Below are 24,620 nucleotides of genomic sequence, written 5' to 3'. Positions count from 1 at the left end.
CTCCCCTTTCCATGTAAGACCTTTAAAAATCTGATAAATTCAGGTCTGAATAAGGAGGGAATCTTAAAACGAGGGTAAATGACAGAGGTTATCAACAGAAAATTCTTTAAAAACAAAAAGGGAATGTCTTATAAGGGGAGAGGTCTGAAGTTAAATCGGTGTCCCCTGTTAACTGACTGTCCGCTGTTAACTGACAGACATTATCAACACAACATCTGATCTAAACAAGTAAGGTCTGAAGTTAAATCGGTGTCCGCTGTTAACTGACTGTCCGCTGTTAACTGACAGACATTATCAACACAACATCTAAACAAGTAAGGTCTGAAGTTAAATCGGTGTCCGCTGTTAACTGACAGACATTATCAACACAACATCTAAGGTCTTAAAATTGGGGAGTCCTAAATATTAAAAGGGAGGTGCCACTGTACTGGTGTTAGGTGTCACTGTACTGGTGTTAGGTGCCACTGTACTGGTGTTAGGTGCCACTGTACTGGTGTTAGGTGCCACTGTACTGGTGTTAGGTGCCACTGTACTGGTGTTAGGGTCAGAAATCAATGGCTGGGAGACACTGTGCAGTGTGTAAAGGGCGGAAAGTCACTTACAGTGACACCTCTTACAGGTCTACTCTCCACTTTCACTGCATTAGGCTTAACAATGAAATGGACCGTTTCTAGTGGGGCATGTCTACAATTTAGACATTTCCATTTCATTCTGTTAGTAACGAGCTAGGATGTGGTGGTGAAGGGGGTATGGATGTGGTGGTGAAGGGGGTATGGATGTGGTGGTGAAGGGGGTATGGATGTGGTGGTGAAGGGGATATGGATGTGGTGGTGAAAGGGGTATGGATGTGGTGGTGAAGGGGGTATGGATGTCGTGGTGAAGGGGATATGGATGTGGTGGTGAAAGGGGTATGGATGTGGTGGTGAAGGGGGTATGGATGTGGTGGTGAAAGGGGTATGGATGTGGTGGTGAAGGGGGTATGGAGGTGGTGGTGAAGGGGGTATGGATGTGGTGGTGAAGGGGGTATGGATGTGGTGGTGAAGGGGGTATGGAGGTGGTGGTGAAGGGGGTATGGATGTGGTGGTGAAGGGGGTATGGATGTGGTGGTGAAGGGATATGGATGTGGTGGTTAACGGGGTATGGATGTGGTGGTAAAGGGGGTATGGATGTGGTGGTGAAGGGGGTATGGAGGTGGTGGTGAAGGGGGTATGGAGGTGGTGGTGAAGGGGGTATGGATGTGGTGGTGAAGGGGGTATGGATGTGGTGGTGAAGGGGGTATGGATGTGGTGGTGAAGGGATATGGATGTGGTGGTGAAGGGGGTATGGATGTGGTGGTGAAGGGGGTATGGATGTGGTGGTGAAGGGATATGGATGTGGTGGTGAAGGGGGTATGGATGTGGTGGTGAAGGGGGTATGGATGTGGTGGTGAAGGGGGTATGGATGTGGTGGTGAAGGGGGTCTGGATGTGGTGGTGAAGGGGTATGGATGTGGTGGTGAAGGGGGTATGGATGTGGTGGTGAAGGGGGTATGGATGTGGTGGTGAAGGGGGTATGGATGTGGTGGTGAAGGGGGTATGGATGTGGTGGTGAAGGGGGTATGGAGGTGGTGGTGAAGGGGGTATGGATGTGGTGGTGAAGGGGGTATGGATGTGGTGGTGAAGGGGGAGAGAGAGAGAGAGAGAGAGAGAGAGAGAGAGAGAGAGAGAGAGAGAGAGAGAGAGAGAGAGAGAGAGAGAGAGAGAGAGAGAGAGAGAGAGAGAGAGAGAGAGAGAGAGACTTCCGAAATAAAATAGGAAAGCAAATAGTAATCACGCAACTGGAAGACTTACTCACTAGTTACTTACTGTTACAGTTTCACTTTCGCCTAGTCTTTGTTGTCAAAAAGTTTTCACGCGCAGAGCCAACAGCATTTCTATGACTTAGCGATTTTGAATGGTCTTCGAGAGATGAATGTTGAAAATTTCGACAACCTCTTGTGTAACCATTTTTTTGACGTGTTTTTTGGCAGTCTTCACAAAACATGATCCCCCTCTCCCTCTGTCCGCAACCACAGAAACTCTTTGCACCATTTTTCCTGAAATCGTTTGACAGTGGAAGATGCCGATGTTGGTTTCTTTGCCGCCGCTTGAGACTCGGGCTCTGCAGATGTACTAGGCCGTGAAGTACTTTCACTTTCAGTTCCTTCATTCAAAGGCCTTTTCTCACCTCTTGGGGGTAGAAAAGACAGTAAAGATCGTTGCTTCTTCATCGCAATCGACTCGCCTCACAATAATCAACTGTATGTAGACAAAGATCTAAGCTGGTGTGAGTACGTGATTTCCCGGTATGATGCTATGTCGGCTATAGTTAGACGCCGTCCCTTATAACATAAACTGAAAGATTTTACGATGGACCGGGAACCGAAAGAAATGGCGCGAAAAGTATGATGTCTGATTTTTGACGTCATGTTTGACACCTTGACATCAAGTGTCATCAATGGAGACATAATCGCAACATTGTAGCGCTGTCACAACAAGCCATCCAAATCTCTCTCTCTCTCTCTCTCTCTCTCTCTCTCTCTCCCTCGTACTGACAAACATTTTTTTTTTTACCGGTCAAACCAAATAACAATCGGTACGTCTGACCGACATCCACTTTTTTTCCCGGTATTGGCGAATCTTAACCGGTAAAATACCGGAAATTACCGGTAAACGCGATCCCTGTGAAGGGGATATGGATGTGGTGGTGAAGGGGGTATGGATGTGGTGGTGAAGGGGGTATGGATGTGGTGGTGAAGCCTGAAGGGGATATGGATGTGGTGGTGAAGGGGGTATGGATGTGGTGGTGAAGGGGGTATGGATGTGGTGGTGAAGGGGGTATGGATGTGGTGGTGAAGGGGGTATGGATGTGGTGGTGAAGGGGGTATGGATGTGGTGGTGAAGGGGGTGTGGATGTGGTGGTGAAGGGGGTATGGATGTGGTGATGAAGGGGATATGGATGTGGTGGTGAAGGGGGTATGGATGTGGTGGTGAAGGGGATATGGATGTGGTGGTGAAGGGGGTATGGATGTGGTGGTGAAGGAGGTATGGAGGTGGTGGTGAAGGGGGTATGGATGTGGTGGTGAAGGGGGTATGGATGTGGTGATGAAGGGGGATGGAGGTGGTGGTGGGTGAACTTACAGCAAGTGTATCCACAGAATCGATCAGGGTGAGGGTAAAGCTGAAACACAACAAACATTGTTATGTATAGCTATACTGTCACAATACATGCACAGTATGTACAGCCAGGCTGTCACTACTGTTACAATACATGTACAGTATGAACAGCCAGGCTGTCACTACTGTTACAATACATGTACAGTATGAACAGCCAGGCTGTCACTACTGTTACAATACATGCACAGTATGTACAGCCAGGCTGTCACTACTGTTACAATACATGTACAGTATGAACAGCCAGGCTGTCACTACTGTTACAATACATGTACAGTATGAACAGCCAGGCTGTCACTACTGTTACAATACATGGACAGTATGAACAGCCAGGCTGTCACTACTGTTACAATACATTTACAGTATGAACAGCCAGGCTGTCACTACTGTTACAATACATTTACAGTATGAACAGCCAGGCTGTCACTACTGTTACAATACATTTACAGTATGTACAGCCAGGCTGTCACTACTGTTACAATACATGGACAGTATGAACAGCCAGGCTGTCACTACTGTTACAATACATTTACAGTATGAACAGCCAGGCTGTCACTACTGTTACAATACATGGACAGTATGAACAGCCAGGCTGTCACTACTGTTACAATACATGGACAGTATGAACAGCCAGGCTGTCACTACTGTTACAATACATGGACAGTATGTACAGCCAGGCTGTCACTACTGTTACAATACATTTACAGTATGAACAGCCAGGCTGTCACTACTGTTACAATACATGGACAGTATGTACAGCCAGGCTGTCACTACTGTTACAATACATTTACAGTATGAACAGCCAGGCTGTCACTACTGTTACAATACATGGACAGTATGTACAGCCAGGCTGTCACTACTGTTACAATACATGTACAGTATGAACAGCCAGGCTGTCACTACTGTTACAATACATGTACAGTATGAACAGCCAGGCTGTCACTACTGTTACAATACATGCACAGTATGTACAGCCAGGCTGTCACTACTGTTACAATACATGTACAGTATGAACAGCCAGGCTGTCACTACTGTTACAATACATGTACAGTATGAACAGCCAGGCTGTCACTACTGTTACAATACATGCACAGTATGTACAGCCAGGCTGTCACTACTGTTACAATACATGTACAGTATGAACAGCCAGGCTGTCACTACTGTTACAATACATGTACAGTATGAACAGCCAGGCTGTCACTACTGTTACAATACATGTACAGTATGAACAGCCAGGCTGTCACTACTGTTACAATACATGTACAGTATGAACAGCCAGGCTGTCACTACTGTTACAATACATGTACAGTATGAACAGCCAGGCTGTCACTACTGTTACAATACATGCACAGTATGTACAGCCAGGCTGTCACTACTGTTACAATACATGTACAGTATGAACAGCCAGGCTGTCACTATAACACTTCCACTCTCACCAGGGCTGACAGGGTCAGTCAAGTTTGAAATAAACAGCATTATGTCAATTGAATACTGAGGGGTTTTTTAATTGCAAATAAGCACAAGATTATTCATCAAATGTCAAAATAGCCCCCCCCCCAAAAAAAACACCCACATGTCCTGCTGCCCCTTACTCCCTCCCCCTTTTTATAGTACAAACTGCTAATCATGCAATGCATCAAAGACCTCTAGAACATTCCCACTATTCAGTCTGCAGTGAGGTGAGGCAATAACAGATAACACGAACTAGAAGATGCCACTTAACAATAACCCCATCATTTTATGGAAAGCACTGAATTGAAGATCTGAACAACTATGCCAGCATCACCAGTTACCCTCACTCCAAAAATCTCCACCCTTAACCCTCCAAACATCACCACATGCACAATCAACCAACCAAAAATCTCCACCCTTAACCCTAAAAAAATCTCCACCCTTAACCCTCCAAACATCACATGCACAATTAACCAACCAAAAATCTCCACCCTTAACCCTAAAAAAATCTCCACCCTTAACCCTCCAAACATCACCACATGCACAATCAACCAACCAAAAATCTCCACCCTTAACCCTAAAAAAATCTCCACCCTTAACCCTCAAAAAATCTCCACCATTAAGTTGATTAACCCTACAAAAATCACAACCCTTAACCGCACTGCAGGTAGTACTGGCAGTGGTAAAGACATTAATGACACCTCCAACTTCCAGCACGACCTACTTTCCCAGGGAGTCGTCGACGTCGCCTCTGGACGGCTCGGAGCCTCGGTAGCGTCCCTTGCACGACAGCGGCATCAGTTCATCAGCCGGGTACGCGTTGTCCTTGGGACACAACACACCACAACGCTCAGGCACCTGGCACTTTTCCATTAAGGTCGTAAATCATAATGCAAAGTGTGCTGAAAATCAGTTATGAATTTTTTTCCCTCTACTGACGAAGACTTAGATGAGCAAAGGTTTCCCTGAGAGTGAGATACTTTTGCATTTTCTTGATTTTTCCGCCCACTGGATGAATCAGTATCTGTGACCGAAACGTTTCTTTGGTCTCGTAGTTTTCACACCCTTAAAATGTTAAATTATAGATATAACTGTATTAGTATATATATATAAAGCTGCTGGTAAAAGAAAAAAACAAAAAACTCACAGGGTTAGGAACAGCTTATCATGTCACCACATGGTATTGATTTTACAAACACTCATCACAGGCAGTGTTGTTGCCAGCCTAAGAAGACAATAGGTCATTTGGACCTCCCTAAAAAAAACCAATAGGTCCAAATGTTCTGGCTTTAAAAAAACAATCGGTCCAAATTGTACCGCCATACCTTTGATACATGTATGCAATGCAAAATAACTTACAGTCCAGAGTTAAATCTATCTTTTTACGCAAAAATGACAATAAAGCAATTGAACAATGATAACACTTTATTATCTGACGTCGCTTCCTTGTTTTAATTGTTCATAAACTTTGCGAGGAGAAAGAGCCTGACATTCCTGGCCTACCCTTTCCAATACACTGCCCGGTGTACGAATGTAGGGATCCTGCCTGATCTTCACATTATCATGCCGTTGTATTATAATTTATATTGATGAACTTTCCGCTGTTTGCGCCGTTTTCGGTAAATAGGTACACCGGCTGGATCGGGTATTTCCGTAAACGCAGCCTCGAGTGTCAATGACGACAAACACGGACTCGGCACCGAGTGCATTTTCACTCGAAGCGAACATGAGCATTTCGATCGGGGTTTGTTTTCCGACTTTGCAACTCCCATTCCATTCATTGCAGACCTTGTCCGCCTTGTACGAATATGTATCGGTCAGTTGACCACCAAAACGTAAAAACTATCGGTCTAGTAAACTCCAAAATGACACCATGCGTCTTTGAGGACCAATTGTGAAAAAACTAAGCAACCGAGTACATTCCGGTTTTTTTCCTCTTCTCAGGAATTGATGGTTCTATGATCGTACCACCCCGCTCTCCTGCAACTTTTTCCGATTTTGAGATATTAAATTTTAAAACATGTTAAGTTATCATAAGTTTATTCCGTGAGTATATATATACCGTAAAATCCCTAGCATAAGCCCACCATTTAGCAAACGCCCACCCCCCACTTTGGGCCAAAAGTTGTGCACAGGGGTAACTACCTAGCAAACGCCCACCCTGCTTTTTTCAAAGAGACAACAGGCTCACTTTCACTAGGATTTGTGCAGACTGTTCTAAAAGTCATCTTTTTTCCCTTCTTTACCCATTTCGTGTTTCTTTCCTTTTTATATTTAGTCAAGTTATGACTAAATATTTTAACATCGAGGGGGGAATCGAGACGAGGGTCGTGGTGTATGTGTGTGTGTGTGTGTGTATGTGTGTGTGTATGTGTGTGTGTGTGTGTGTGCGTGCGTGTAGAGCGATTCAGACCAAACTACTGGACCGATCTTTATGAAATTTGACATGAAAGTTCCTGGGTATGATATCCCCATACATTTTTTTCATTTTTTTGATAAATGTCTTTGATGACGTCATATCCGGCTTTTCGTGAAAGTTGAGGCGGCACTGTCACGCCCTCATTTTTCAACCAAATTGGTTCAAATTTTGGTCAAGTAATCTTCGACGAAGCCCGGGGTTCGGTATTGCATTTCAGCTTGGTGGCTTAAAAATTAATTAATGACTTTGGTCATTAAAAATCGGAAAATTGTAAAAAAAAATAAACATTTATAAAACGATCCAAATTTACGTTTATCTTATTCTCCATCATTTGCTGATTCCAAAAACATATAAATATGTTATATTCGGATTAAAAACAAGCTCTGAAAATTAAATATATAAAAATTATTATCAAAATTAAATTGTCCAAATCAATTTAAAAACACTTTCATCTTATTCCTTGTCGGTTCCTGATTCCAAAAACATATAGATATATGATATGTTTGGATTAAAAACACGCTCAGAAAGTTAAAACAAAGAGAGGTACAGAAAAGCGTGCTATCCTTCTTAGCGCAACTACTACCCCGCTCTTCTTGTCAATTTCACTGCCTTTGCCATGAGCGGTGGACTGACGATGCTACGAGTATACGGTCTTGCTGAAAAATGGCAGCTACTTGACTAAATATTGTATTTTCGCCTTACGTGACTTGTTTCTTATTCTTTGTCCCCTCTCCTCACTCCCACCCATCGTTCATGTTTTTTCCAGTTTCTCTTCTCTTTTTTTTCCTAAGTTTGTGGGTTTTTCTTTCTCAGAAAGATTGGGCCTTTAGAAGACAAAATCCAAGTTCACTGCAGTTAACGTTTCATTTCCAAAGACGATCGTGTAATTTCTTCCCTGTACAGAAAGCCTAAGCTTGCCGACGCTGCCGACAGCCAGTGCACGCTGTGTGTGCTGTGAACAGGTAGGCCTGCAACTCTTTGACTCTCGGGGCACGTCTACCCGTACTTGAAACCTGCAAAAGGTCTGCTGCTGATCCACGAATATTGCATGAAAGTACTGCCTTTGGTTTGTCCGTTTGTTTGTGAGTGAGAACAACTCACTAAAATGTTTCTTTCTCTTTGCCCAAAACTGTCCACTCTGTCTTTCTCTTTCACCATGCCACGAACGTGTGTGAACGATAGACTCGTCGCAATAGGGATGTTGAGAGGAGGGATGACTAATACTGATTTTGCTAGGAGATTCGGAGTGACCAGGCAATCAGTGCACGCACAGCGCTGTCAAACACACAGTGCTAAGTTTGTAAACTCCAAAATGACACCATGCGTCTTTGAGCTCAAATTGCAAAAAAACGGAACAAGCCAGACTATTCCGGTTTTTTGCCCATAATGAGCAATTGAACAAGCTTTACGTTGGTACAAAAATCACTCCTGTAACTTTTTTCCGATTTTGAGATATTAAATTTTAAACAATGTTATTTTATTCCGTGAGTATATATATAAATAATATTTTTATTTTTATTTTTTTTTATTGCAGGTATCCTTTCAATAACTTTTTCATTCTCCCAGTAATAACAATCAGATCATTGTTCTTTTAGCACAGTTATATTTATAGTGTTAGCATCTGTCGCCTGTCTTATTGTTATGCAGCACTTGTATTATAAAGCATACACACATTTAATGGACCTGTGCACTAGCACTGCAGTAACTCATACTGTGTCAACTCACCATGTAAGCACTGCAGTAACTCATACTGTGTCAACTCACCATGTAAGCACTGCAGTAACTCATACTGTGTCAACTCACCATGTAAGCACTGCAGTAACTCATACTGTGTCAACTCACCATGTAAGCACTGCAGTAACTCATACTGTGTCAACTCACCATGTAAGCACTGCAGTAACTCATACTGTGTCAACTCACCATGTAAGCACTGCAGTAACTCATACTGTGTCAACTCACCATGTAAGCATTGTAGGCATGGTAGAACAGGGAGACAACTTTTTCTCTGAAACAAAATGAGGTTTGACTTTGAGCAGCCAGCACTTTTATAGCTTCAACTAAGTTCAAGTTCAACTGTCACACTACAAGTACAAATAACTGATTAAATCATACAAATAAAACTCATACTTAATTCATTTCAACTGATTTGGTTGTTGATGGGCTCATTACAACACTGGTGGATACACCGATGGACAGTTTCCATCCAGCTTCCATAGATCTTGACAATTATGACAACACTGGTGGATACACCGATGGACAGTTTCCATCCAGCTTCCATAGATCTTGACAATTATGACAACACTGGTGGATACACCGATGGACAGTTTCCATCCAGCTTCCATAGATCTTGACAATGACAACACTGGTGGATACACCGATGGACAGTTTCCATCCAGCTTCCTTAGATCTTGACAATGACAACACTGGTGGATACACCGATGGACAGTTTCCATCCAGCTTCCATACATCTTGACAATGACAACACTGGTGGATACACCGATGGACAGTTTCCATCCAGCTTCCATACATCTTGACAATGACAACACTGGTGGATACACCGATGGACAGTTTACATCCAGCTTCCATACATCTTGACAATGACAACACTGGTGGATACACAGATGGACAGTTTCCATCCAGATTCCATAGATCTTGACAAGGACAACACTGGTGGATACACCGATGGACAGTTTCCATCCAGCTTCCTTAGATCTTGACAATGACAACACTGGTGGATACACCGATGGACAGTTTCCATCCAGCTTCCAATCCATAGATCTTGACAATGACAACACTGGTGGATACACCGATGGACAGTTTCCATCCAGCTTCCATAGATCTTGACAATGACAACACTGGTGGATACACCGATGGACAGTTTCCATCCAGCTTCCATAGATCTTGACAAGGACAACACTGGTGGATACACCGATGGACAGTTTCCATCCAGCTTCCTTAGATCTTGACAATGACAACACTGGTGGATACACCGATGGACAGTTTCCATCCAGCTTCCAATCCATAGATCTTGACAATGACAACACTGGTGGATACACCGATGGACAGTTTCCATCCAGCTTCCAATCCATAGATCTTGACAATGACAACACTGGTGGATACACCGATGGACAGTTTCCATCCAGCTTCCATAGATCTTGAAAATGACGCTGAAGGGGTCAATGTCGGCCAAAAGAGGGGGATTCCCTGGAGGTTGAGTTCCTTTTGACGTTTCCCCTGTAATATACAGGAAATCCCCCTGGGTGGAGTTCCTGTATTGCTGTGTTTCGCTGAAAGTCACGCAATGCATAGTGATATTGAGAGAATTTGATATTTTTAAATCTTTTTAGGTATTTCTTTCTTCTTAGAAATTTGATTCCGTTTTGCAATTTTTGTTAAAAAAAGTTTAAATCGATAACTAAATGACAGAAAACGCAGCTAAAATAAATTACACGTAATAACAACATATATATTGCAAACTGGGCCTACTGCAAAGCTAGAATATATATAGCTAAATATAGTCATTTCACTTCCGTTTGACGCCATGGAGCAAGCTTACTTCAACTCAATCAAGCTTACGAGAGTGAAAGTGAAAGCAATTCAATGGACGAGAGTTCCAGACAATGACTGAATGATGGATCATGGAGCGATGTTTCCTTAACCAAATCCTTTCGAATTATACATTGTTCTCGCCGAAACATGTTGCTAGGCTGAATGCCGCACGTGAATTCAGGAATTCTAACAGATTTTCCTATCGAACCACCATTTTAGCAGGGAAAGTAACCCTAACATAGTTCAAATTGGTTCACGGCAGTCTGCACTCCCTTGGCGCGAGATTGAGCGATATTGTACTTTCCTACAGGAACTCCACCCAGGGGGATTTTAATACCTGTATACAGGGAATACGCCTACAGGAACTCCACCTACAGGGAATACTACTCTTATGGTCAACATAGACCCCCTCAGCGACACTGACAAAGGGACAGACTAATTTACGCTAATACAGAACCGCCATTTTAGAAGGGGAAGTAACCCTCAGATAGTTTAAATCCGTTCACGGCAGTCCCGCGCTTGGCAAGGGGATTCCCTGTAAACAGGAAATACACCTACAGGAACTCCACCTGCAGGGAATCCAACTCTTTTGGTCGAAATAGACCCCTTCAGCGACACTGACACTAGTGACAGTCTTAATTTATTCTAAATTCTAATAGTAATTTTAGTGATACTAATACTGTAATACCGGTAGCTCAGTTGGTAGACTTGGACTTGTGATCGGAAGGTCACAGGTTCGAATTCGGGCCGCGACCGACACGGGTCAACTTTATGTGAAGACTCAGAGACGGAAGCCATGTCCCACCCCCGTGTCATCACAATGGCACGTAAAAGACCTTGGTCATTCTGTCATAAGTGCAGGTGGTTGAAGACACCTAAACACGCAGACACCTGGGTAGCGCGACTCCGTTGCTGCTAGCTTTCCATTGGGAGGAAGCGACCCGAATTTCCCCGCGATGGGACAATAAAGTAATGAAAATGAAATGAAAAAAATGAAAATAATAGTAATATTGGTATTATTTCCAGGTGTCATCCATTCACCCACACACATAAAACTGAGACTGTCTGAGAAACATGTGATAGCCAGTTAGTTTTCAAATTCAAGTGCAGGGCTTTAGTTATTTCAAAAGTTGCAAAGTTTGGTCAGGGGCATGACTGGGTATGACTGTCTTTACCACACATTCTTAGTGCAACTTGATCTGCGACATATATGGCAGAAACAACATAGCTTGTTGACTATTGATCCAGTCTAACTTTAGGAGAATTTAGTACACAACAGCACGTGTTTACAAATTAGTATTACAGTTCCCCTTGAACCAGAATCAGGACAGGGTCAGGAAAGAAGTTAATTCAGCTATCCATAAATAATCCTGTATTGGTTAGACCATTATAAGGTTCTGCCAGCCTCGATCTCACATTAGGCGACACTCCATGAACACGTCACCCCTCAGTCAGGTAAGTGTCCCTTAATTACTCTTAAGAAAATAAGTTACCTAAGTCGATCTATCAGTATCACTAGTAGGTTAGTACTAGTAGACCTGTACCACTGAGCTTCTGTAAAAAGCAACACTCTTAGATCCTCTTAAGACGTGCACTGCAAGTTAAGATACCATCTCTGCAAGTACATTTCGGGCGACATATTCACAGATATTTCAACTTTCAATTTGAGATGTGGAGAAGTCAGCCACAGTTGTGGAGAATCAGTAAACACACAAGTCAACTTACTTGGCCATCCTTTTCTCGTCTGCTGACATCGCTGACGTAAAATCCAACAGAACAAAAAAGATGAAGACTCCCCAAAAGAGAGCCAAATATTCTCTTGACTTGAACCGCTTCATTGTTGTGGTTATGAAGCTGTACAAACCTCGAGACTGACCCTACACACAAACTCGTCCCTACCCCAGAAGACTAGTCTGCCATGTTGTGTTCTCGTTTGCCACGAGACAGACGTGGCGAATGTTATGAATGCGCATGCGCAATGCCCTGGCTTGCCTGTTGCTTCCGGTACACTCTGCTTTCGGCGATGTAAAGGACATTCGCAATGGCCTTACACGCGAAACTTCTAAAGCATAATATTCTGCGTGTTTCGAAACTAAAGAAGCTTTCACACACGACTCAGGCAATCGAGCGAAACTTCGATCGACATGCTGCATTGAGCGTAACACATACGGTAAGTGATTTGGTTTGCCCTTGCAGAATTGTTCAAGCCAGAAGCTCAACTGCATGAAAGTCTGCATGAGTGTGACACACGTGATACATTGTCTTCAAGATACGGAGAAAAGTCGCTTAATTGGGTCACATTCTGATTCATAATTGCTGTTGAGGATGATCTGCTTTCATTCTTCGGCTGTGTAGCAGCGCAGGTCACACGAAGATAGCCTGAACAGTGTCTGACCTCGTGTGACCCACAGAAAGAACTGAAGCAGACGACGCGAAGCCCAGAGTCACGCACCCTTACATACCGTTGATAACCAGTAGCATGGACGTGTGTCAACGCAAAGTTAAAGTTTGAGCTTTAATAGCACAAGAACAAAAAGATAGAAAAAAACAGGAAGAATAAAGTGCATGTCACTGATTTGCCAATGTAGAGTTTTTAATTTAACCCTGTAAATAACAGGACACACAAATATGTGTAGGCCTATTGACTTAGTTGGCGATGCGCAAACCACCCGTCTAGAAATAGCTGAAGTCGGCTCCTGGGATGTACTCCCCATGAACACCATGAAGTGGGGCATCCAGATCCAGATAAAGTTTGGGATGGAATGTTGTGTATTTCACTTTTCAGGTGGTAAATATATATATTCAAACTGTTCCTCATCAGTAGTTGCAGCCATAGAAGTGATCAGTTTTGTTGGTCAGTGTTTTTGGCATTGTTTTCAGAAGACGTGTGTGGCTGGAGACGGCAAGGAGAATGCAGCCAGTAAGGAGGATGCAGGCTTGTGGTCTCGGTCAGCCCACGTGTCATCGCTCTCCCAACTGGACACACCCCCACCGACAGGCCAGCAGTCGCTGTCACTCGCCCTGCAAGAGTTACTGGCCTTGCCACCACAGACACATGCGTCTGTAGGTGGCGCATCCTACACACACAGTGCACTGTGTCGGTCAGCTTGGCCGAGCCTGGACACCCTCCCCAGCGACAAGATCCAGGACAGGGAAAAGAGTCTGACCGTGATGCTCGGCCCTCCCAATTACCTCCCCTTGGTGGTCAAGCAAGTCAGCTACACAACAGATGACATCATCGCTTGCCCCGTGGATGAAGACAGTCAGGTTGACAACAGTGTAACTCTGTACGACAGTGATGTTTCGTTGGTCAGTGAACTCCAGAGAGCTCACTGGAAGAGCCTCTTGATGGACCAGAGTTCACTCAGCACCAAGGACATTGACCCTAGTGTGGCAAAGGTTGCGTCTTTGTCAAAGGTCAACACGAGACACTTTCGGCGCCACTCAGTGTGTGTGTCTGACCCTGCCGGCTGTGGGCTGGACCTTACAGACTTTGACATGGTGCTGTGCGATGCCCAGTCGCCACACTCAAGGTCACCACTGACGGTGCAGTGCAGCGCGGGACCCCAGCAGTCAGCAGGGCCGGGGGGCGAAGGGCCCAACCTGGATCAGCTACGAGCTGTGGAGGCCTACTTCATTGAAATTGTGAGTAACAGTTATCTGTGTGCTCAAGAGGCAACAAGATTATCTTCAGTCAGTACAGAGGATCCCCCCTCCCTCGCTCCCTCCTTTTAAGGGCTTCACAAATCTGAGAAAATCAGGTCTTAAAAACGAGGGAGTCTTAAAATATGGGGGTAAATTTACTGACAGATTATGAACAGAAAGTCTGTAAAATCAAGAATCAAAAAGACTGCTAACGTTCCAAACTTGAGAATCAAACAACAAGAAGTGTAGGTTATTGGAACATTGAATCATTGACAAAACAAAAGTTTAAATTGATTATTACGTCTTCTTCTTCTTCTTCTTCGGCGTTCCAGGATTTTTGGCCTCAGGTCAGACTTCAAGTTTTGTAGCTTGAATAAAGCTAGTGGTCAGGATCAGGGAGTCTTTGGTGCCCCAGAGTTGCTCCTGCAGTGTGGCACCTTGTGGCCAGTGATCTGTTCTGGCTTCCTGGTGGAGCGGGCAGGTCTGCAGGATGTGCTCCGGGGTCTGTGGGCCTGTTTCACACGGGCAGTTCGGTGTGTGCGACAGACCAAGGCGGTGCATGTGGGCACGCAGATTATTACGTCAACCCTGTGGTCTTTAGTGGGCAGGCAGACAGACACTTAGGAAACAAATGGTGAACTGATCTTAATATCGATGATGAAACAAATGGTGAACTGATCTTAATATCGATGATGAAACTCGCTTGCACAATGCCGGCAAGGTAGTGTTAAGAGGAGGTTCCAGTGTACCTGAAACCTGAAGAATGTTTATCTCAATCTGTTTACAGTGTTCAAGTTTAAATAAATATATACAACGTGTGTTTCTTGTGTCTGTTTGCAGATACCTTCGTTTTTCAAGTCACGTATGGATTATCAGGTGTACCATCCCAACATCGTTCTGGAGAACAACTTCTGGGGTCAAAACGAGGTCGCAGTGTAAGTTCTCTCGTCTCTTTGAGCTTTGAGACACTCTCTTCATTGAATCATGATAACAGATGACACAAGTTATTTCTTTTTACATTTAGTCAAGTTATGACTAAATGTTTTAACATCGAGGGGGGAATCGAAACGAGGGTCGTGGTGTATGTGTCTGTCTGTCTGTGTGTGTGTGTAGAGCGATTCAGACTAAACTACTGGACCGATCTTTATGAAATTTGACATGAGAGTTCCTGGGTATGATATCCTCACACGTTTTCTTCATTTTTTGGCTCACGAAGTGTAGCCTATGCGATCGTAACTTTGTCTGTCTGTGCGTTTGTGCGTGCGTGTGTGCGTGTGTGTGTGCGTGTGTGTGTGTGTATGTCTGTGGTAGAAACTTTAACATTTCCGAGTCTATGTGTGAGTGGTTATCCAAGACTATGGATAAAGCTCGCATAAGATTACGTCACGGTCAAAAGTGTTTGACGTCAATTAATGCATCATGACGGCATGCCTCCCTGTAGTCTTTCTCTCTCGCGTGGTGTGTGTGGTCTCGGTCATTGTTATTTTGAGCGGGCCGAGACTATTTGGCAGTCGTGTCCCTGTAAGTAGGCTACATGCAGACACAGACAGATCTAGATCTAGTGTCTCTCTTTCTTGCACAGTGTCACCTAAGCTTACTGTGTGTGTGGGTGTGTATGTGTGACGGAGTGATTGAGTTTGTGTTACTGTTTGTCTATTTCTTACGTGAGCCTTGAAGGCTTCGCCTCTTGTTTGATAAATGTCTTTGATGACGTCATATCCGGCTTTTCGTGAAAGTTGAGGCGGCACTGTCACGCCCTCATTTTTCAACCAAATTGGTTGAAATTTTGGTCAAGTATTGTTCGACGAAGCCCGGACTTCGGTATTGCATTTCAGCGTGGTGGCTTAAAAATTAATTAATGACTTTGGTCATTAAAAATCTGAAAATTGTAAAAAAAATATTTCTTTTATAAAACGATCCAAATTTACGTTCATCTTATTCTCCATCATTTGCTGATTCCAAAAACATATAAATATGTTATATTTGGATTAAAAACAAGCTCTGAAAATTAAATATATAAAAATTATTATCAAAATTAAATTGTCCAAATCAATTTAAAAACACTTTCATCTTATTCCTTGTCGGTTCCTGATTCCAAAAACATATATAGATATGATATGTTTGGATTAAAAACACGCTCAGAAAGTTAAAACGAAGAGAGGTACAGAAAAGCGTGCTATCCTTCCCAGCGCAACTACTACCCCGCTCTTCTTGTCAATTTCACTGCCTATGCCGTGAGCGGTGGACTGACGATGCTACGAGTATACGGTCTTGCTGCGTTGCATTGCGTTCAGTTTCATTCTGTGAGTTCGACAGCTACTTGACTAAATGTTGTATTTTCGCCTTACGCGACTTGTTAGAATGTGTTCTTGTTTTTAATTTAAAATAATAATGAATAGGACAATTGTGCAGAAATAAATGTGTCAGGTTTTTATTTTCTGGGATAGAGTTGTAATTTTATCCTTGACAGTTTGAGAATGACATCATAACAGTTGTAACATACCTTCACATTTAAAGGCAGTGGTATAAACCGGTAGCTAATGACGATGATGACGATACTCCCTGTTGTGTTCTCAGTGGTATAAATCAGTGGCTTGTGAAGATGATGACGATACAACCTGTTGTGTTCCCAGTGGTATAAATCAGTGGCTTGTGAAGATGATGACGATACAACCTGTTGTGTTCCCAGTGGTATAAATCAGTGGCTTGTGAAGATGATGACGATACAACCTGTTGTGTTCCCAGTGGTATAAATCAGTGGCTTGTGAAGATGATGACGATACAACCTGTTGTGTTCCCAGTGGTATAAATCAGTGGCTTGTGAAGATGATGACGATACAACCTGTTGTGTTCCCAGTGGTATAAATCAGTGGCTTGTGAAGATGATGACGATACAACCTGTTGTGTTCCCAGTGGTATAAATCAGTGGCTTGTGAAGATGATGACGATACTGACCCACCTCAAGTGTGTCCATGTCCTCCTGGCCCAGTAGAAGCACAATCTAGTATTCAAGCGACACATCAACCTGTTATGTTTCCAGTGGTATAAAGCAGATGTTGAAGCTGAGAGCGTTAACCCACCTCAAGTTTGCCCACGTGCCCATGGAGGTGGTGTAAACTTGTCATGTTGACTGAATGTGTTGATATCGCTTTGTGTCAGCAGTAGTATAAAGCCGTACGCTATGCAGATGATGAAGCTTCGAGCGTTGACCCACCTCAAGTTTGCCCACGTGCACATGGAGGTGGTGTCGTCATGTTGACTGAATGTGTTAATATCGCTTTGTGTTTCCAGTGGTATAAAGCAGTACGCCATGCAGATGATGAAGCTTCGCGCCTTGACCCACCTCAAGTTTGCCCACGTGCACATGGAGGTGGTGACGTCGGACTGTGTGGAGGAGGAGGGGGCGGTGCGCATTGAGTGGCGCATCGTGGGAATCTCTCAGCTCAAGGCGCTCAGGTTCTGGAAGTACACCGCCTGGAGCTACAACAAGACTTTCAGGGAGGATGCTGAGTACGTACCCCCCCCCCCCCCCCTCCCCTCCCCTAAACTCTCACACATTTACATTGCTAGGTAGTACATTTCATGGAGCTACAACAAGACTTTCAGGGAGGACGCAGAGTACGTACCCCTCCCCTACACTCTCACACATTTACATTGCTAGGTAGTACATTTCATGGAGCTACAACAAGACGTTCAGGGAGGATGCAGAGTACGTACCCCTCCGCTACACTCTCACACATTTACATTGCTAGGTAGTACATTTCATGGAGCTACAACAAGACGTTTAGGGAGGATGCAGAGTACATACCATACACACACACATTTTAATTCACCCTCATAATGTGTCATGTTAAATCTGTACTCCCCAATTCACCCACATGATGATATTGTGAATGTGTATGTTCCTGCTGGTTGCGAGAACTTGTTGTTTCTAATTCTATTCTGAACATTTGCCTACTACGTCCCATTTATGCAACAACAAAAGCTGTTTTTTTCTCCTAAAATGAAGGTATTGTGCGAGTATGCACATGTGTGTGTTGGTATGTGGTCCACATAAGAATTCAACTTGGTTTCCAGGTTAAGCACAACATTTCTCAACATTATTTCTGTTGTTGATTTCTAGCACTAGCAGTAATTTCTGGCGTCCTGCATTGTGATGAACATGATTATTTGATTGTGTCGTGTGCAGGTGGATCGGGGGGGTGTCCACGCTGACTGTAGACAAGGATGGACTGGTCACCATACATCGCCTGGACAGGGTGAGGGCTGTGTGTGTGTGTGTGCAGTTAGCTGCTTGTATGTGTTGTAAGCTTAGGGCTGACCCCACAGATGGTGCACCCAGAGCGGCCCTACTCAAAGCATGGATGCCATCAGGGGAACTTCAGGGGGCCCAAGACCCGGAGGACCGTTGCAAGTTCTTTGAGACCACCACAGTGTTATTTGTCACGGCTGTTAGATTTATTTTGTAAATTAGTGTCGGCATTGAAATAGCAGAAAATGTTCTCATCTTGAAAATCCAAGCGAGAGTACTTTTTGCTTGTTCATTCTGTATCAGGAAACTAGCAGAAGATTACAGTTTGAGGCAAGAGCTCAGAGCCTTTTGCTGAGAGACACACACAGACACTCACACCAGAAATGAGACAGTGCAGTGTTGATGTAATGGATTGTGCGTGATGTGTTCCAGGTGACGCCAGACGAGGGTCAGGCGGCAAAACAGATGTCTCTGACCGCCAAGCTGGCTCTGCTGCTGGGTCTCGGCTCTCCCAAACCCTCTCTGTCCGACTTCTCATCTCTACTCTGTGGTCGTTAGACTGATAATGGTCCAACATTCAGAGACAAAAACAAGAATGATAAGTTATTGGAAGGTTACCTTTATGCCAGAACAAAACATGACATTGACAGGTACCAGTGGTCTTTGAGGTGGACAGCCTGACCGACACCTGTGGTACAGGTAACCAACTTAGCTAACAAAGCGTTGCTGTTCTCAGTCTCTTAAGAGATTGATGGTCAGAGTTGGGGGATTGATAAAAATCATGTAAAAAAATTATTTTTGTGTTCTGTTATAAATTAAACATTTCAATAACTTGCCATTCTTGTTTTTGATTGTGGTTGGGATTGGTTACAGCTAGACGCTCCCCTGTGTGTTGGGCGTACCAGCCAGGTACTATTCACTTTTGACATTACACACTACTTTGTACATCACAACATCTGAGAAAACAAGGTCTTAAAAAGGAGTGAGTCTTAAACTGGAGGTAAAAGTGCAGACTCTATGAAGAGACGAGACTTGGAAAACAAGGTCTTCAAATGGGAAAGTCTTCAAATGGGAAAGTCTTCAAATGGGGAAGTCTTCAAACGGGGTGACTTAAAACGGGGTGTCTTAAAAGGGGGGCTCAACTGTAGTTACGGTCATCTGCTTTGTGTGTGAATGATGTGATGACCATGTAGCAACCTGCTACACCACTTTGAGACGGAGAGATTGTAGAATGGTGTGTAGACATGTTGACGGTCAGTGTTGCCATGGTTACAAATTGTGCCCAGTTTTGTCATGGAGCAATCAAGTCAAGTCAAGTATTTTATTGTTTTGGGCCCAGAGGGCTTTGAAACAAAGATATAACTTTAACAAAAAAAGGTAACAATGTATCGAGCTCTGTAGATGTTGTTTGTGCCATTTCAATTTGTTCAGCTTTCACCGTGTTAGATAGTCGCCTTGAGCAACAACACGTTGGACATCTTGAATTTGAAAATACCTTGATCATTGTTAGTCATCTGGAGCAACAACACTGTAGACATCTAGAATTTGAAAATACTTGATCATTGTTAGTCATCTGGAGCAACAACACTAGACATGCATCTAGAATTTGAAAGTACTTGATCATTGTTAGTCATCTGGAGCAACAACACTAGACATGCATCTAGAATTTGAAAATACTTGATCATTGTTAGTCATCTGGAGCAACAACACTAGACATGCATCTAGAATTTGAAAATACTTGATCATTGTTAGTCATCTGGAGCAACAACACTAGACATGCATCTAGAATTTGAAAATACTTGATCATTGTTAGTCATCTGGAGCAACAACACTAGACATCTAGAATTTGAACATGATTGACTATCGTGTGCACTGCAACATGGCTGGTACAATTAACTCAGCTGTTTTGTCCTCACTGCAACATGGCTGGTACAATTAACTCAGCTGTTTTGTCCTCACTGCAACATGGCTGGTACAATTAACTCGGCTGTTTTGTCCTCACTGCAACATGGCTGGGACAATTAACTCGGCTGTTTTGTCCTCACTGCAACATGGCTGGTACAATTAACTCAGCTGTTTTGTCCTCACTGCAACATGGCTGGTACAATTAACTCGGCTGTTTTGTCCTCACTGCAACATGGCTGGTACAATTAACTCAGCTGTTTTGTCCTCACTGCAACATGGCTGGTACAATTAACTCGGCTGTTTTGTCCTCACTGCAACATGGCTGGGACAATTAACTCAGCTGTTTTGTCCTCACTGCAACATGGCTGGGACAATTAACTCGGCTGTTTTGTCCTCACTGCAACATGGCTGGTACAATTAACTCGGCTGTTTTGTCCTCACTGCAACATGGCTGGTACAATTAACTCAGCTGTTTTGTCCTCACTGCAACATGGCTGGTACAATTAACTCAGCTGTTTTGTCCTCACTGCAACATGGCTGGTACAATTAACTCAGCTGTTTTGTCCTCACGCTAAGTGTGTCAAGTTAGACTCCACCTGTTGTTGTAAGATTCATTTGTCTCTCTAGGAAGCAGGGATGGCATAATTGGTGCAATAGCCAGTACCACCACTCCTTGCAGTCCAGACTCACTTGGTCACATACAAGGATGTGTTTATAGCCAGTACCACCACTCCTTGCAGTCCAGACTCACTTGGTCACATACAAGGATGTGTTTATAGCCAGTACCACCACTCCTTGCAGTCCAGACTCACTTGGTCACGTACAAGGATGTGTTTATTTATTTATTTATTTATTAGGGAGATTTCTATAGCGCATAACTAAAAGCACTATGCGCTTTACAATATCACTAGGTGTAAGCACACGCAAACATACTCTGATTAAATAGAACTTAGCCTAACAAGACATACTAAGAACACTAAACATTTGAGTTCATACAAAAATAGAGAATTAAATTAAATACTGGACAAACGATTAAAATAAGCTTAAGGCCTACACCAACTACAATGGACTATTTCATATACACAAATTTAGTTAACTATAAAAGGCAGTGCATAAAACTACATAATCCTAAGAAGGTCGAACAAATAAAAAACATAAGACTATTTAACTATAATTACTTCGTAAAAGATAATAAACATGGAATACAAATTAAGCTGTAATTTTTAACAACAAATCTAAAAAGATTTTCATGTCATATTGCACAACACATTTTGACACACACCCAACCTCACACAAGCACACATACACACTTACACACACAGTTTATAGCCAGTACCACCACTCCTTGCAGTCCAGACTCACTTGGTCACATACAAGGATGTGTTTATAGCCAGTACCACCACTCCTTGCAGTCCAGACTCACTTGGTCACATACAAGGATGTGTTTATAGCCAGTACCACCACTCCTTGCAGTCCAGACTCACTTGGTCACATACAAGGATGTTACTTGGCGCACTATTTCCAATCTTCTCAGGAATACCAAACAGCCACCAACCCCTATCATTTTCTTCCAAATATGCTTTTCTTGGGCATGCTGCTGACACCAATCACAATGTCACACATTGTTTATGCATTGAGGGAAATGTTTCAGAATGCTTGTGCTTGTGAGAGTCTGAAGTATGGGTATATGAAGTGCACTGGATGTGTACTGTGTAACAACAGCACTTTAGACATGAAGTGCACTGGATGGGTACTGTGTAACAACAGCACTTTAGACATGAAGTGCACTGGATGGGTACTGTGTAACAACAGCACTTTAGACATGAAGTGCACTGGATGGGTACTGTGTAACAACAGCACTTTAGACATGAAGTGCACTGGATGGGTACTGTGTAACAACAGCACTTTAGACATGAAGTGCACTGGATGGGTACTGTGTAACAACAGCACTTTAGACATGAAGTGCACTGGATGGGTACTGTGTAACAACAGCACTTTAGACATGAAGTGCACTGGATGGGTACTGTGTAACAACAGCACTTTAGACATGAAGTGCACTGGATGGGTACTGTGTAACAACAGCACTTTAGACATGAAGTGCCCTGGATGGGTACTGTGTAACAACAGCACTTTAGACATGAAGTGCACTGGATGGGTACTGTGTAACAACAGCACTTTAGACATGAAGTGCACTGGATGGGTACTGTGTAACAACAGCACTTTAGACATGAAGTGCACTGGATGGGTACTGTGTAACAACAGCACTTTAGACATGAAGTGCACTGGATGGGTACTGTGTAACAACAGCACTTTAGACATGAAGTGCACTGGATGAGTACTGTGTAACAACAGCACTTTAGACATGAAGTGCACTGGACTGTGTAACAGCACTTTAGACATGAAGTGCACTGGATGGGTACTGTGTAACAACAGCACTTTAGACATGAAGTGCACTGGATGGGTACTGTGTAACAACAGCACTTTAGACATGAAGTGCACTGGATGGGTACTGTGTAACAACAGCACTTTAGACATGAAGTGCACTGGATGGGTACTGTGTAACAACAGCACTTTAGACATGAAGTGCACTGGATGGGTACTGTGTAACAACAGCACTTTAGACATGAAGTGCACTGGATGGGTACTGTGTAACAACAGCACTTTAGACATGAAGTGCACTGGATGGGTACTGTGTAACAACAGCACTTTAGACATGAAGTGCACTGGATGGGTACTGTGTAACAACAGCACTTTAGACATGAAGTGCACTGGATGGGTACTGTGTAACAACAAGCACTTTAGACATGAAGTGCACTGGATGGGTACTGTGTAACAACAGCACTTTAGACATGAAGTGCACTGGATGGGTACTGTGTAACAACAGCACTTTAGACATGAAGTGCACTGGACTGTGTAACAGCACTTTAGACATGAAGTGCACTGGATGGGTACTGTGTAACAACAGCACTTTAGACATGAAGTGCACTGGATGGGTACTGTGTAACAACAGCACTTTAGACATGAAGTGCACTGGATGGGTACTGTGTAACAACAGCACTTTAGACATGAAGTGCACTGGATGGGTACTGTGTAACAACAGCACTTTAGACATGAAGTGCACTGGATGGGTACTGTGTAACAACAGCACTTTAGACATGAAGTGCACTGGATGGGTACTGTGTAACAACAGCACTTTAGACATGAAGTGCACTGGATGGGTACTGTGTAACAACAGCACTTTAGACATGAAGTGCACTGGATGGGTACTGTGTAACAACAGCACTTTAGACATGAAGTGCACTGGATGGGTACTGTGTAACAACAGCACTTTAGACATGAAGTGCACTGGATGGGTACTGTGTAACAACAGCACTTTAGACATGAAGTGCACTGGATGGGTACTGTGTAACAACAGCACTTTAGACATGAAGTGCACTGGATGGGTACTGTGTAACAACAGCACTTTAGACATGAAGTGCACTGGATGGGTACTGTGTAACAACAGCACTTTAGACATGAAGTGCACTGGATGGGTACTGTGTAACAACAGCACTTTAGACATGAAGTGCACTGGATGGGTACTGTGTAACAACAGCACTTTAGACATGAAGTGCACTGGATGGGTACTGTGTAACAACAGCACTTTAGACATGAAGTGCACTGGATGGGTACTGTGTAACAGCACTTTAGACATGAAGTGCACTGGATGGGTACTGTGTAACAACAGCACTTTAGACATGAAGTGCACTGGATGGGTACTGTGTAACAACAGCACTTTAGACATGAAGTGCACTGGATGGGTACTGTGTAACAACAGCACTTTAGACATGAAGTGCACTGGATGGGTACTGTGTAACAACAGCACTTTAGACATGAAGTGCACTGGATGGGTACTGTGTAACAGCACTTTAGACATGAAGTGCACTGGATGGGTACTGTGTAACAACAGCACTTTAGACATGAAGTGCACTGGATGGGTACTGTGTAACAACAGCACTTTAGACATGAAGTGCACTGGATGGGTACTGTGTAACAACAGCACTTTAGACATGAAGTGCACTGGATGGGTACTGTGTAACAACAGCACTTTAGACATGAAGTGCACTGGATGGGTACTGTGTAACAACAGCACTTTAGACATGAAGTGCACTGGATGGGTACTGTGCAAGCTGGGAGGGTTAAAAAAAAAAAAGAAACAAATCTGTGCA

General features: G+C 43.5%; 2 protein-coding genes across 3 annotated transcripts in view; one reads left to right on the top strand and one right to left on the bottom strand.

The window, feature by feature from the left end:
* The window catches only part of LOC138955686 (ER degradation-enhancing alpha-mannosidase-like protein 3), an 85,248-nt gene extending 72,705 nt beyond the window's left edge, over positions 1–12,543 (bottom strand). Inside the window, exons 1-4 of the mRNA XM_070327240.1 lie at positions 12,336–12,543; positions 9,021–9,066; positions 5,367–5,467; positions 3,158–3,197 (exon numbers count right to left, since the gene is read on the bottom strand). Of these exons, the coding sequence (XP_070183341.1) occupies positions 3,158–3,197; positions 5,367–5,467; positions 9,021–9,066; positions 12,336–12,343 (195 nt within the window). The 5' untranslated portion in view covers positions 12,344–12,543. The remainder of the gene's footprint in view (positions 1–3,157; positions 3,198–5,366; positions 5,468–9,020; positions 9,067–12,335) is intronic.
* Positions 12,544–12,596: 53 nt separating this feature from the next.
* LOC138955685 (uncharacterized) lies at positions 12,597–19,345 on the top strand. Of its 2 annotated transcripts, none has more exons than XM_070327239.1 (6): positions 12,597–12,780; positions 13,494–14,255; positions 15,096–15,190; positions 17,547–17,765; positions 18,445–18,514; positions 18,940–19,345. In XM_070327239.1, the coding sequence occupies exons 1-6, from the start codon at positions 12,652–12,654 to the stop codon at positions 19,063–19,065; spliced, it is 1,401 nt and encodes a 466-aa protein (XP_070183340.1). In that variant the 5' UTR covers positions 12,597–12,651; the 3' UTR covers positions 19,066–19,345. The 2 variants fall into 2 exon arrangements, with proteins under 2 accessions (XP_070183340.1, XP_070183339.1); XM_070327238.1 differs by having other exon boundaries at positions 13,491–14,255.
* Positions 19,346–24,620: the final 5,275 nt, after the last annotated feature.

The sequence above is a fragment of the Littorina saxatilis genome, unplaced genomic scaffold, assembly GCF_037325665.1.
Source record: "Littorina saxatilis isolate snail1 unplaced genomic scaffold, US_GU_Lsax_2.0 scaffold_351, whole genome shotgun sequence".
Lineage (NCBI taxonomy): Eukaryota > Metazoa > Mollusca > Gastropoda > Littorinimorpha > Littorinidae > Littorina > Littorina saxatilis.
The sequence above is the reverse complement of the archived record's forward strand: the minus strand, read 5'-3'. Positions and strand labels throughout refer to the sequence as shown.

What these genes read in the sequence shown, in the direction of transcription:
- LOC138955685 (XM_070327238.1), top strand. Translation starts at nt 12,652, where the DNA reads ATGGCCTTACACGCGAAACTTCTAAAGCATAATATTCTGCGTGTTTCG. An exon ending in CATTGAGCGTAACACATACG is followed by an intron (nt 12,781 to 13,490) that starts GTAAGTGATTTG and finishes CATTGTTTTCAG; the next exon opens with AAGACGTGTGTGGCTGGAGA. An exon ending in GGTCAAAACGAGGTCGCAGT is followed by an intron (nt 15,191 to 17,546) that starts GTAAGTTCTCTC and finishes TTGTGTTTCCAG; the next exon opens with TGGTATAAAGCAGTACGCCA.